We start from the raw sequence: 15,908 nt of genomic DNA on the forward strand, positions 1-15,908 counted from the left end.
TTAGTTCTTGATATTGTCACGAAATTGAGTAGATTTTTGTCATGGTGTCATGAAATTTTTTTGTGATGGTATCATGAAATTTTGGGTGACGGGGGGGGGGGGTGTTGGGGTTAGGGTTACAGTTACATTTAGTGAACAAAGGGTGACTGTGTTATGAAAGTTAATAGATTGTATAAGAGTTTAACAAAAAAGTGAAACAGGGCTGAACATCATGCATCCAGTGGAAATATCTGCACCACTTCCTAACATGCCCTGCGTTGGAAATGGTCTTGTGAACTAATAACCCAGTTTGCAAAGGTGAATATTACGATTAGACAAACCATATCTTCCTGAATAGATAAATAAATAAATGAATTAAAGCAAAAATCTGTACATTTTTTAATAATCAAAGTACATACAATAAGTTACACATTTGTTGTTGCAATGCCTTTGTTTTCTGTGAACATAAACTAAGAGTAACACCTGTAACTTGTGGTATACATTTTTGGTATTTGTCACTTGCAGGTTTTATTATAATTTATGTGGGATTGTGTTTTATTTTTTTCATGTGGAACCAGTGTGCCTCTACTACACAGAAAGCTTTTGTCTCATATGAAATTAAAGTAGATTAGGTTTGGTTGTACTTTTTTTAGAATGGCGTGTTGCACTGTGAAGCTCTACAAGAAATGTGGCTGCTCACGCCTGTTTGATATTCTTATCAATAACGAAATCAATCATCAAATTAAACACCTTATTTTAAAAATGAATCACCTTGATTTGTTTGATGTATTGCCTGATACATAACAACACAATTATGACAAATGATTGAAGTATTTTTTTAAAAACATGATTAAATATAACCTAATTTTCTTATATAGATTATTACGTCCACAAGGACAAAATAAAAATCATTGGTTTATTTATTTTTCAGTCTGTTTCTTACCAGGATTACATCAAAACTACTGCACAGATTTTGACAAAATTTTCATCACAGATAGATATTAGGCCATGGAAGAACCCATTACATTTTGGAGGTGATCTGGATCCAGATTCTGGATCAGATTACACTTTAAGCTGTTAAGGATTACGTCAGAACTACTTCATGGATTCTCTCTAAATTTGCACTTCAATGAAGAAGACTCCACTGAATGTTGGAGGTGATCCAGATCCAAATTCTGGATCAGGATTTCAATTTTTACACTTCACTTTGCCAGATTTTGAGGACTACGTCAAAACTAATTAATAGATTTTCACCAAAGTTTCACCACACCTTGGTGTTAGGCCTTGGAAGAGGTGATCTGGATCCGGATCCAGATTCTAGATCAGGATTTCACTTTGTAGACTTTTAAGGATTACGTCAAAACTACCTCACACATATGACATCACAATGTAAAGCCAAGATCAGGAAGACACTATTTTGTTTCAGCTTGTGAATTAAATATCAGATTGCAACATCTTGATCAGTCGGAACATTCTGGATCAGTATGCAGTTACTGCATTGTGTATTGTGTTGTGGAATCCAGATTCAGGTAAAGTCCAGGTCATGACGTGAATCACATATCTTTTATTTTGAGTCCTCATTAACCCTTGGCAGACATCAGAAATATCAGATTGCGCTTAATATATTTTTTTCATCAAGAAGAAATGAGAAGTGGTTACAAATTATATTTATAAATGTTAAGTATTTAGCAGGGTTTCAGTATATATATATATATATATATATATATATATATATATATATATATACTCAACAAAAATATAAACGCAACACTTTTGGTTTTGCTCCCATTTTGTATGCGATGAACTCAAAGATCTAAAACTTTTTCCACATATACAATATCACCATTTCTCTCAAATATTGTTCACAAACCAGTCTAAATCTTGATAGTGAGCACTTCTCCTTTGCTGAGATAATCCATCCCACCTCACAGGTGTGCCATATCAAGATGCTGATTAGACACCATGATTAGTGCACATGTGTGCCTTAGACTGTCCACAATAAAAGGCCACTCTGAAAGATGCAGTTTTATCACACAGCACAATGCCACAGATGTCGCAAGATTTGAGGGAGCGTGCAATTGGCATGCTGACAGCAGGAATGTCAACCAGAGCTGTTGCTCGTGTATTGAATGTTCATTTCTCTACCATAAGCCGTCTCCAAAGGCGTTTCAGAGAATTTGGCACTACATCCAACCAGCCTCACAACCGCAGACCATGTGTAACCACACCAGCCCAGGACCTCCACATCCAGCATGTTCACCTCCAAGATCGTCTGAGACCAGCCACTCGGACAGTTGCTGGAACAATCGGTTTGCATAACCAAAGAATTTCTGCACAAACTGTCAGAAACCGTCTCAGGGAAGCTCATCTGCATGCTCGGCGTCCTCATCGGTGTCTCGACCTGACTCCAGTTCGTCGTCGTAACCGACTTGAGTGGGCAAATGCTCACATTCCCTGGCATTTGGCACGTTGGAGAGGTGTTCTCTTCACGGATGATGCGAAGGAGATGTGTTGCACTGCATGAGGCAAATGGTGGTCACACCAGATACTGACTGGTATCCCCCCCCAATAAAACAAAACTGCACCTTTCAGAGTGGCCTTTTATTGTGGGCAGTCTAAGGCACACCTGTGCACTAATCATGGTGTCTAATCAGCATCTTGGTATGGCACACCTGTGAGGTGGGATGGATTATCTCAGCAAAGGAGAAGTGCTCACTATCACAGATTTAGACTGGTTTGTGAACAATATTTGAGGGAAATGGTGATATTGTGTATGTGGAAAAAGTTTTAGATCTTTGAGTTCATCTCGTACAAAATGGGAGCAAAACCAAAAGTGTTGCATTTATATTTTTGTTGAGTGTATATATATATATATATATATATATATATATATATATATATATATATATATATATATATATTTTTTTTTTTTTTTTATTTTTTTTTTTTACGATTTTTGCACAGTACTGTACATTGTAACTTCAGCTAAATATATACCAGTTTAAGAGGATCGCTCGTGTCCAAAAATGAATAAAAGGCTACATTATTCCCCCTCGCTGCAGGTTAATATTAATGCGGCATATAATACTTTTGGCGTGATGTGTTGTCCTTTACTTCCATGCAGTTGCACCCAAATTAACTCAGAAAAACCAGCCAATCAGGGAAGCTTTAGGAGGAGGAGCTGCATCTCTGCTCAGCAAGCACAAACTTGCAGACCATCTCTGAGTCTGTGCTGTCACTGACACCTGCAGTCTGCCTGCCACTCGTCCACAGCCTGAGGTTCTGCAAGCCGTGTCTGGACTCCAAGATGCTGGCTTGCACGGAGATGATCACTATGTGCCTGCAGTCGGCCAAACAGAAGCACCTCCGGGCTCAGCAGCAGCAGCAGCAGCAGCCCCTGCACTGCACTGGGCAAGGACTTACTATTTTTCATGATGTGAGTAGTACACTCTTTTATTACAACATCACTGTCAAAGCAAAGTGGAATTTGTACACTGGATTGACTCATCCAGGTGTAGTCGCACAAGTTTCTATGCTGCAAAAGCTTGAAATAAGGGAGAAACAACAGAATTTCTTTTATTTGTAGAAACTGCATTGAAGGCAAATCTTGTATTAAAGATCATTATGATAAAGATCAGATCAGTATTAAAGATGTGCAAAATGATTAGAAGTAAATGGTATTTGTGCACTTGTGTCAGGAGAAACGTTGCTGCAGCTGCTGCCTCTGCATGATAAATGAAGCTCTCAGTTGGACACATTCACAGGATGCTGGCTTGTTTTTCCTGTTGTGTTGTACACATTATAAGATGCACAAGGATGTAGCTTTGTCTTTCATCAGCTTTAAGCACTGTAAAGCTACATTCACATTCAATAAGTATTTTATCACGTGTACTCAGAGGTATGTCCATCAAAAGAAGATATTGGAGGGAAGTGTCTTCATCTTCAAAGAGGTCTTATTGTGTTTTATTTTTTCATTTAAATCACTCATTAACAAACACAAACTGAGTGATACTGTATGGCAAATCTATCTGGAGTAGGCAGTTCTGAAAAATTGAGTCTCCATGCAAGAAAGAGACACATGAGGGAAGCCACCAAGACACCCTTGTCAACTCTGAAGGAGTCATAGGCTTCTGTGGCTGTGATTGGAGAAATAGGGCATCTACAGGGCAACTTCTATCTGTTGTGACAGCAGTTTGAAAAAGGATTTTTGTAAAAAGAAGACATAAAATTTAAGCTAATTTGCCAGAAGGCACATGGGAGATTCGAGCATAGATTTGATGTGTTTTCCTTCGCTGTTCCACTCCGTCAAGAACTTGTGAGTTCTAGTTGTAAAGCACTGGTCACACAGCAATAACGAAGGACAACGAAGCCCAAATGAAACAAGAAGTCTGGACTTACGTTGACTTTCAGAGGCATTGTTTAACCTTTGTTCCTGTAGCTGGCGCTTCATCAGAATTTTCAAACTGTTGAAAAATGTGAACGAATACCGACGACAACTTCAGCGTGTTTGTATTTTGTTTTGCTTTCTGTCTTGACGGTTCTTATTGTTTGCGTAGTTTCTGTAATGTCAGCGTTTTGTTTGACTGTCATCCAACTTCGTCCAACCTCCCAAGTCTGACGTCTTGTGCGAACATTGACAGTATCTGAACGGATCAATAACTAAAGCTCAGAGGACCTGCACATAACATCCTTGTATCGCTGATGACTCGTCCATGTTTGGGACGAAAAGCAACGTTGTCATACAGAAATAATAGCGTTAAGAACGTTTTATCAACTACTTTAACTTTTTATGCATGTTCCAGCCGTTTGTGCTTGGCCTGCGTGTGCGCACATTTTGTTGTTGCAAAGACCAACAACATCTTTCACCTGTTGTCCTGCACCTGCAACTATTGCGGACATGAGCACAGGGCTGGCTACGCTCTGTCTCATACAGACTGTTTCATTTTGATTTCATTTAAAGGGTTGAGGTTGACGTTCGCTTTGTTTTTCTTTCATTAGTTTCAGATGATTTTGGATGATTCGCAGGCTTTTCGGTGATGGGGAAGATCCAGGGTCATTCGTTCACCTTTGCACAATTTGTGGGTTTTTTACTTTTTATCCTTCGTTCAGCTGTTGCGTGTGACCGGGCCCTAAACGGAGCACAAAATTATATCTGCCATTGTTTCAGCTTTGATATTTTTCTTTAATTTCTGTCATGTTAAAGAGATTTATATTCTCTATGGGCTTAAAGGGAATAATTTCAGACAGTTTAATATAAACAAGCTTGAATGCTTCTAAAAATCTGATTTCATAAAAAATTCAAACCATGAAAAAACTAAGAGGCAAAACTGCATTTCCCATAATGCAAAGACAATGGTGTAAAGAAACAAACATACTTGATGCTAAATATGCAAATTCATGTGACATCACACATTCTTTCGTCATTTCCTTTAAAATTAACACATTGCAGTGAGGACGTATAATGAATAAGAAATACACTGAAAAAGAAAATACTTGAACCAACTTAATTGAATTGTTTCAATTGGTAACACTGGAAAGAATTAAGTTCTTTGAAATTAAGTTAAGATAGACTGGCACATTTGATAGATTAACACATTAACATGTTAATAAATTTGATTAACACACGTGCATTAATCAAATTTATTCATGTAATTTCAAAGAGATTAATTCATTTTGGTGTTACCAATTGAAACAATTCAATTAAGTTGGTTCAAGTATTTTCTTTTTTCAGTGTAGTCCAGTGGAACAATAAGAAAAGGAAAACTACAGAATGTTTTGTCCCAAACCTTACCAGTTTAATCTACCATCTGGTGGATGAACCTTTAAATTCTTCAGCCATTATGCTAGTAATGCATGTAAATACGTAAGCAATGGCGTTTGTGTCACATATATCTTGTCATGCAGTGAGACTGAAGCATCTTTGTAACCTGAATTTGTTCTTAGGAGGCCGGTTCAGTAACAGTAACTGTGATATCAAGTTTGTCAGTATTTGCCAAGTCCTGTCCACTTTCAAACTGTCCAATCAGACCAGATATAACAGAAAATGCTGTCACAATGTCTGGTAATTGTTGTGGCGATATTATATTAATTGTGTGAATGCACAAAAGGACAAACAGTCATCAAATTGCCATCTTTTTCTTGCTAATATTTGTTGTACACAGAAGTTGGAGTTGCCTGAACTCTCAGCTGACTGCAGAAAGTTCTAATTGGAGAGTTGTGGCAGATGTCTCAGCAGATGCCATGTTCTTGCTTTTGGGGGAAATGTGTTCTCAATCTGCTTTGTATCTAAGATGCCTTGAGATGATGGGCCCTCTTGAGAATATATAGTGCATAGTCTAAAGCATTAGGTGCAAGTGTATTTAGGAGGTGTGCATCTCCACTTTGCTATTTATGCAGCCCATAACCTGAGCATAAAGTAACATGCTGGGCATAATGTGATTGTATTTAGTCTCTCAATTAATCATGGGTGTATTTCGGATCAGCATGAAATACACCATTCAGAGTGCGATCTGTGAGGACCTTTAAGATCAGTGTGTGCTGGAACCTGGCATACTGCTATGTCCATGGCAGACTCAACTGAGAAACAGAACTGCACGCAAATATGATTACATTATTTAGGGCCCCTTCACACATATGTACAACTCAGGGCAACTCATGTCGTAACTGTTATTTGCTGACGTGGGTCAGAGAACCGAACCAGCATCTGACAATGGCCCAGCGCTAAATAACCAGAAAGTGGTTCCAAGAAACAAATTTATTCCCCCTCATGTGCAATAATTCGTGTACAACATAAATAGTCAGCTGTCTTGGCAAGGTGAAGGACGGCGCGCTCTCCAGCGCCCAAATGGATCAAAGCCCGGCACTTCTGGACTCAGATTCACCGCCGAACACCCCCCAGGTGGATACGACAAACTGACTCTGTGAAGGACGGAAAAGGTGAGGTAAGTCAACAGAGCTACAACAAATATCCTTCAGAGGCACACACCATCAGCAACACATTCAGGTCTGAATTTAAGCCTTATGTAAATGAGCAGCTTCTCACAACAGGTGGAGGATCATCAATCCGTACGCCATGGCAGTGAGAAGCAAACTGCACAATTCTCATCAATGTTCAAATATACTGTGTAACAAAACGCCAAATTACTATTAACGATTATTCAGACGATAATCACCTCTGATGTGTCTGACAGCACGTGTCCCTCACCCGTCCTCCTTCACAGGCACGAAGTGTCAAACCCTGGCGCAGTCCTCAGCTTCTCACAACCGAACGTCACAAGGTCGAGTTCCCGGCAATTCTGCTCAAATCACTCATGGCTTAAATGCAGAACGCCATCTCATTATCTGCTTCAGCTGAAAGTCTTTAAGTCTGCACGTGAGCATCATCCACAGGTGCTGCAAGTTGTTAGGCCTGCACGTGAACATCCTCCACAGGTGCAGCCAATAGTTCTGATGAGGGTGAAGGACTCTTCCGCCAGCACCTTCTCCACAGAAAAAAAACAGTTTGCATACCACAAAGAAAACAGCACCCAAATGTCCAGCCAAACCCCCCAACACACAACAGTACCCCCCCATCAACGGGAAGCCTCCCGGAGACCGAACAGACCAGGCCCGAGAACAGCACCTCCCTCCGGGGTCCACGACAGGAAGCAGATGGTGTAACGCCCCCAAAGTCCACAGCAGACAGCAGGACAGGGCACCGCGGCTGGAAGGCCGGCTGGCATCAACAAAAACCCCAAAAGAGTCCCAAGTACAACCTAACATACAAGAAAAATACAAAACCCACCCAAACCCTCCCCAGGGGACCGTCCCATCCAACCCCGGGAAGAAAAGAAAAACTCCCAAATCCAATAACCCAACACAGCCCCGACAACACAATACAAACACAATTTCACAAAGAAAAATAACAAACAACCCCTCCAGATGACGTGCAGAGCTCAACACCCCCCAGAAGACCTTTACCGCCAGTTCCATGAGTAATAACCAAAGCCGGAATCCCACAGAGGTCCCCAGGTATACATGGAGCAACAGCGCCCCCCAGAGGACCGTACCATCAACCCCAGGAGGCACCCTCCCCACAACCCAGAAACCCCAGACCAGGCCACACTTGGCTAGTCGGCCCCACAATCAATTCCCCCCCAGAGGACCGTCCCATCAACCCTGGAGGTGGAAGCTGGAAGGAAACATAAAAAACACAAAAATCCAACCCCCGGCGGACTCCACTAAACCACCCCGGGGGCAAAGAAAACAACTGGAAACCCTGTTACCCTCCCCAGCACCCCGAAAGACCCCAGATTACTCCCAGAGCCTATCGTCAGTACAATTTCGGCGAACGGCACAAAACTACCAAGCCGGGGAAGGAAACAGGAAAAACTAACCCAGTCCCATCCCCTATGCGCAGCGGAAAACCGGAAATATGTCCGGTGCCCCTAAACCGACCATACCACCAGCCTATCGGGAGGGGTGGAACTACCGAAATGGCAAACGGCACAGATCGGCCCACCACTCGACTGAGGTACGTTCCCGCTGCAACTACACCCCGGTAACGCCAATGACGAACGGTCAAAGGCCCACCGGGGCTGGAGTGGAACCGGGTAACAACCAAACCCAAAAAAATGCCCCTGACAACCCCCCCCTAGGCGCAGAGGTTTCTGAGAAGCGCTCAGCATAACCAACCTGCACCACCCCACAACCCAAAAGACAAACGGTCTTAGAGTACGTGAGGTTGGGGTTAGGGAAACAGGAAAATAAAAAACAACAAAACAAAACAACCCAATCCACAAACAAAAATTACCTAAGTTCAAATAATGAAGACATACGATTACCTGAGTCCAGCCAAGCTCCGAACTGCCAGTCGTTCACCCAACCAGAACAGCCTCTAATTCCCTAAACACTTTATAACCCCTACATGAAAACAAAAACAGACCAAATAACTAAATAACCAGAGGTCTGCCCCCTTTTTTTTTTTTTTTTTTTATATATATATTATGCCTGTCCAAAAACACCTGGAGATACGTCATCGTTATCTTTCTTGACGCTTATGTGACCAGGGCAATATGGCTGTTTCAGCTCGTCCGAGCTGCATGGGCTCATCCGCAAGAGGAGCCAGAGGTCCCGTCGGAGGAGTCTCAGTGGAACGAAGAAGAGGAGGCCCTGATCTGTGTCGGGGAAAGCCCCGAGATGGAAAGACCCGCTCACATGTCCACCCTCTCTCGCGTCCACGCTCCTTTATCCGATCATCTAGACGAATAACCAAAGATATTAGCTCATCTAAATCTTTTGGTTCGTCACGGACTGCTAGCTCGTCTTTTAATAAATCGTTCAAACCATCCACAAACACTCCTCTCAAAGCTGCAGCATTCCAACTGGACTGAGCAGAAAAAATTCGGAAATCAACGGAATAATCCGCCGCACTCCGCCTCCCCTGCCTGAGATTCAGCAACCGTTGGGCAACAGTATTTGTTTTCACCGGATGGTCAAAAACCAATCGGAACTCCCGGGAGAAATCCTTAAAGGATCCTAACAATGGAGAGTTATTGCTCCACAATGCAGTGACCCAAGCTAAGGCGTCACCTCGAAGCAAATTTGTCACATATGAGACACGGCTACCATCAGAAGAGAAGGAAGCCGGTCGCTGAGCAAAAACCAGAGAACATTGCATCAAAAACGGAGCACAGGCTTCAACGTTTCCCGCATAAGGTTCCGGATGACAAATAATTGGTTCGGAAGCAGACTCTCTGGGTGACGGAGTTATCTGCACCGGTATCGATGGTGCCGCAGCTGGAGCAGCAGGAAGCGGAACGGCTTGCGCTGCGAGCTCCGTAACGCGGGCATCTGTTTGTTTAATTTGGTTTGCGAGATGCTGTAATTGCTCCCATATCTTCTCCAAGTGTTCTTGAACTCTTTTCGCAAATGGAACCGCTTCTGCCGCTGGGTCCATTTTGTACTGGCCGGGAACTACTGTTATGTGCTGACGCGGGTCAGAGAACCGAACCAGCATCTGACAATGGCCCAGCGCTAAATAACCAGAAAGCGGTTCCAAGAAACAAATTTATTCCCCCTCATGTGCAATAATTCGTGTACAACATAAATAGTCAGCTGTCTTGGCAAGGTGAAGGATGGTGCGCTCTCCAGCGCCCAAATGGATCAAAGCCCGGCACTTCTGGACTCAGATTCACCGCTGAACACCTCCCAGGTGGATACGACAAACTGACTCTGTGAAGGACGGAAAAGGTGAGGTAAGTCAACAGAGCTACAACAAATATCCTTCAGAGGCACACACCATCAGCAACACATTCAGGTCTGAACTTAAGCCTTATGTAAATGAGCAGCTTCTCACAACAGGTGGAGGATCATCAATCCGTACGCCATGGCAGTGAGAAGCAAACTGCACAATTCTCATCAATGTTCAAATATACTGCATAACAAAACGCCAAATTACTATTAACGATTATTCAGATGATAATCACCTCTGATGTGTGCTGACAGCACGTGTCCCTCACCCATCCTCCTTCACAGGCACGATGTGTCAAACCCTGGCGCAGTCCTCAGCGTCTCACAACCGAACGTCACAAGGTCGAGTTCCCGGCAATTCTGCTCAAATCACTCATGGCTTAAATGCAGAACGCCATCTCATTATCTGCTTCAGCTGAAAGTCTTTAAGTCTGTACGTGAGCATCATCCACAGGTGCTGCAAGTTGTTAGGCCTGCACGTGAACATCCTCCACAGGTGCAGCCAATAGTTCTGATGAGGATGAAGGACTCTTCCGCCAGCACCTTCTCCACAGAAAAAAACAGTTTGCATACCACCTGGAGAGCAAAGAAAAGAAAACAGCACCCAAATGTCCAGCCAAACCCCCCAACACACAACAGTAACAGCTCGTATGAGTGAACCACGCAAACATCATGCCGACGGGCAGGCGTGCACGATCCCGGTGCAACGGTTCATGCATGCGGGATCATCGCGCAGCTGCTGTGAAGAAACAATTAAAACAAAAATACATGCTGCTATGGTTCCATCCATGCGGGAAAATTAAAAAAAAGAAAAAGAAATTATATGCCACCCATGGGAATCGAACCCGAACTTTCCAAAAGCTCTGACTGCCAGTCAGAAACTTTACCACTGACCTACCATCGCTGTCCTGTGAAAGGTGTGGGGAACTGCCTGATATCAGGAAGAATATTGATGTATTTTAAAAAATAAAACCACACACCATATAAAAACACCGCATTTTATTGAATCCCTCTTATCAAGCGGACAATACAAGTATGATCTGTCTGTTCCTCTGTGTACAGTCCTGAAATGACATGAATGAGAAGCAGGGCACTCTTTTGTCCACATCTGCTGTCGGTGTGTGCAGCCAGCCCCGTGCGTGTGTCCTCCCTGACACGTGTGTCCTCCCTGACAGGTGTGTCTTGTGAACGGCGCACTGCAGGACAGCCGCCCCCAGCCGTGACTTCCAGATCCACAGCTCCCCACAACTGCTCCTGTCGGCGGCCACACCTCCTGTCAGTTCACCGCACACACCAATTGTTATTGTGTCTGTTTTGCAAAGCCACACTCATGGGGCACAGAAATTTCACATTCACCTTGACATTGATCGTCTGCTGACTGTTTTTGTGTTAACAGTGCAAATGGCCACAAATTTTCTAAGTGCAATGCGAGCGGTGTTAGATGTTCGTGTGTGTCACCTGGAATTTGGCCGACACAGCGCACACTCTGTCTTTCAGCCTCTGATGTGTGGAAATAGTTGTAGCAACAGGTGTACGAGGCAGCTATGATTTTACACGTTTTGCATATGATTCCTGCTTCATGCGCAAATCAAACAAATATATATATATATGCTCATCTAAAAAAAAAAATTCAGGGCATTCAGGGCTATGCTCTAGAATGGGTCAGATCCTACTTAACGGATAGGAGTTTTTGTGCAAGAGATTTTGTTTCCTCCACAGCTGTCATGTGGTGTACCACAAGGGTCCATTCTTGGGCCACTTCTTTTTTCATTGTATTTGCTTCCACTGGGATCAGTTTTTTTCATAGATTTGGGGTGTCATTTCACCTTTATGCTGATGACAGTCAAATCTATGTGCCCCTAAAGCGTGAGAATGCTTTTGGTGCCAATCATCTTCTGGAGTGCATTGAGAACATTAAAGACTGGATGTCTGCAAACTTCCTACTCTTTAATGAAAAGAAAACTGAAGTTATTCTGGTCGGGCCAAGTAAATCATGTAGTTGTGGTTCAATAAACCTTGGACCATTGACACAATGTATTAAATCTACGGTTTGCAACCTTGGTGTGAGAATGGATAAAGATTTTAAGCTTGATAAACAAATCAGTGCTGTTGTGAAGGCAAGTTTCTTTCATCTGAGGCAGCTAGCTAAGATTAACTCCTCACTTTCAAGGCATCACTTGGAGATTTTAATCCATGCTTTTGTTATGACTCGGCTGGATTATTGTAATGCACTGTACGCTGGTATTAGCCAGGCCTCACTTGCTCGGCTGCAGCTGGTCCAGAATGCTGCAGCCCGTCTTTTGACTGGATCCCGGAGGTATGACCATGTTTCGCTCATTCTTTTTTCCCTTCACTGGCTGCCTGTTCGCTATCGTATTGATTTTAAAATTTTATTGTTTGTTTTTAAATGTCTTAATGATCTTGTTCCACGGTATCTGTCTGACCTGCTCGTGTCTTATTCCTCATCACGTTCTCTTAGGTCACGAAATCAAGCTTTGCTTGTAGTTCCTCATACAAAGCTCAAATGTAGAGGTGATAGAGCTTTTTCTGTTGTTGGCCCCAGATTGTGGAATGACCTGCCTCTCTGTATCAGGCAGGGCGGAGTCCACCTCTAGTTTTTAAATCTCGTCTTAAAACATACTTGTTTTCTTTGGCTTTTGACTAGAGGGTTGATGATTTTATTGTTTTTAAAAACTTTTATTGTTGCCAATCTATTTATTTATTTATTTTACGTCATTGTACAGTGTTTTGGTCAACTTTGTTGTTTTTAAATGTGCTCTATAAATAAACTGGATTGGATTGTATATATATATATATATATATATATATATATATATATATATATATATATATATATATATATATATATATATATATATATATATCACTGAACCTTTATTTCAGTAGTAGTCGAACAAATAAACAATAAAATATAAGACATGACTGCGACAACATGAAGTTTAACACAGCAGTTTATTATAAAACATGCAGCGCTTTTTTCTCTGTAGATTTCCAGGTTGCATGTTTCTGTGCATGAAACAGACAAACACAATTACTCATTTATGATGCACTTAACAATGCATCAAACGTCATGCTGCATGGAGTCTTTTCCATGTTAATGACCCACTTAGTTTCAGTAGTAAGAGAATTTCAGATTATTGAAACGCAGACCAGCAGAGTGAAAACAGGCCGCAGTGCCTTTGATGACATCTGATTCCAAGGCCAGAGATGATGAACCATCCTGGTAATCGGTAGTCTTTTTATTGTGTATGTGTGTGTATCCAATTCACCTCGTGTTTGTCTTCTCTTTCTTTGTTTCACATGAGCATGAAAAAACAAAAGAGCAATCAAGAAGGCAGAATGTAAAAATGTTCTTCAATGATAACAAGTGTTCTCACTGTTGTGCACACATCATCCAAGGTCCAGAAAAAGTCCTTAAAATGGTCACATTCCATACCTTTTCAGCAAGCTAATATACACCACCAGAAGTCTTAGGGCAGGCTTCCATGGCACATTTTTGGCTCCAATTTAAATATTGAGGAAAATGGGCCAAATAGTTCTTTTGACCATGACCCAACCCTCATGACTGTAGGTGAGATAGGAACTAAGATTGACCAGTAGATGGAGAGCTTCGCCTTTTGACTCAGCTCCCTTTTCATCACTACAGTATTCTGAAAATTACCATTGTTAGGGCCCCTTCACACATAGTACGAATAAGTACAAATCAGGGCGAATTACGGCGGAACGGCTCGTATGAATGAACCATGAAAACATCAAGCTGATGTGCAGGCATGAACGATGCTGCTGCGACGGTTTTGTGCACATGGGAACACAGTGCGAGCAGCTGCAGCATGTGTAACCACATCGCACAGCTGCTGTGAAAAAAAATACATGCCACCCACATGATTTGAACCTGCAATTTCCAAAAGCTCTGATTGCCAGCCAGAAACGTTACCACTGAGCTACCATCGCTGTCCTGTAAAAGGTGCGGGAAAATGCCTGATATCAAGAAGGATATGGACGTATTTTAAAAAAATACAACCCCACACCATATAAAAACACAGCATTTTACTGAATCCCTCTTATCAAGCGGACAATGCAAGTATGATCTGTCTGTCCCTCTGTAGATGACCCATGGTCACAGACGTACAGTCATGAAATGACATGAATGAGAAGCAGGGCACTCTCATCATGTCCACATCTGCTGGCATCGTGTCCAGCCAGCTCCGTGCACGTGTCCTGCCTGAGACACGTGTCTTGTGGACGGCGCGCCGCAGGACAGACACTGCGTCATGTGGAACAGAGGTCACGTGGGTAATGTGACATTCAGATCGCCCACTGCGTGTTATGATCTGATGGTCCGTTTCACCTGGGGTAGCTTTTCAGTGTGCGCGGCGTGCGCTCGCTCACTGCAGCCCATTGCAACAGCAATATATGTTTTTACATATGTCCATGTGAGGACAGCAAACAGACACACGTGCATCACAGTGGACAGTTGTTAGTTCATGTCCATCCAAACACAGTACGTGTTCTCCAGCTGGGATGTCCAGAACCAGAGATCTCCACAGCTGCTCCTGTCGGCGGACACACCCCCTGTCAGTTCAGGGCACACACTAACGTGTCATTGTGTCTGTTTGCAAAGCCACACTTGTGGGGACACTTGGACAAATTTCACATCCAGCTCGAAAGTGATCGTCTGCTGACTGTTGTCGTGCTAACAATGTGAATGGCCACACATTTTCTAAGTGCCAAGTGAGTGTTGTTAGATGTTCATGTGTGTCAGTTGGAATTTGGCCAACATCTGCCGCAAGAGGGTTCGATGGGCTCGCACAGCACACACTCTGTCTTTCAGCCACTGGTGTGTGCATATAGTTGTAGCAACAGGTGTATGAGGCGTTTGAGGCAGCTATGATTTTACGCGTATTGCATACGAATCCTGCTTCATGTGCACTTCATACGCAGTTCAACCACATTCGTTCTATGTGTGAAGGGGCCCTTAAAAGTGTAGCCCCTTTTGATTTTTTTTTTTTTAAACTACTTAAGTAAAAAGTAAAGCTTTGGTCCCACTGAATAATAAAGTCATTGTCAGAGGGGTTGGTTAGGAACGGTTGGACACAAATGCAAGGCTTGAACAAGCAGCTCTGGTTTTTAAAAGGCTTTATTGAGGAAGTTAGCAGAGGTCGGTACATGAGTAGGCAGTCCTAAAAACACAGCAGTACAAAAAACATCAGGCTAAGGTGTGGTCATTCAAACAGGCAGGAGGTCAGGAATGAGGCAGGCGGGACTATGGAATGCAAAGAACAGAGCTGGAGAGAAGGCACAAGGTGTGTCTGGTGAGGAACTACTGCACCCAGTGAACCTTATATAACCCAGGTGATGAACTGCAAATCAGGAACAGGTGTGCATAGAAAGCACCAGAACAAGGGTGTGGCCAGAGAGAGTGACAGGCCCACTGCCAAGAACCATGAGACAGACAAGAGCGATAGGGGCAGACAGACCCAAGTAGAACAACCCCCAGCAACAGAATAAACACACAAAGAAAACTAATGAACAACAAAAAATCACATAACAGACCAAAAAAAATAAAACAGACAACATGACAAAATCTCAAACTCTGTCAGCCATGAATAATGAGCCATGTATGGATTTGTAAGAAATTTCTGTGATTATTCGAATAATGAGTCACATATATGAGCATT

At 42.7% G+C, this 15,908-nt stretch overlaps 1 protein-coding gene across 1 annotated transcript in view; it reads left to right on the forward strand.

Annotated features, from left to right (window-relative positions):
* The first annotated feature begins 3,168 nt into the window (after nucleotides 1-3,168).
* necab3 (N-terminal EF-hand calcium binding protein 3) overlaps nucleotides 3,169-15,908 on the forward strand; it is a 155,758-nt gene continuing 143,018 nt past the window's right edge. The window contains exon 1 of the mRNA XM_034166078.1: nucleotides 3,169-3,415. Within this exon, the coding sequence (XP_034021969.1) occupies nucleotides 3,287-3,415 (129 nt within the window). The 5' untranslated portion in view covers nucleotides 3,169-3,286. The remainder of the gene's footprint in view (nucleotides 3,416-15,908) is intronic.

This window comes from Thalassophryne amazonica, chromosome 3 (genome assembly GCF_902500255.1).
Source record: "Thalassophryne amazonica chromosome 3, fThaAma1.1, whole genome shotgun sequence".
In the NCBI taxonomy this organism is placed as follows: domain Eukaryota; kingdom Metazoa; phylum Chordata; class Actinopteri; order Batrachoidiformes; family Batrachoididae; genus Thalassophryne; species Thalassophryne amazonica.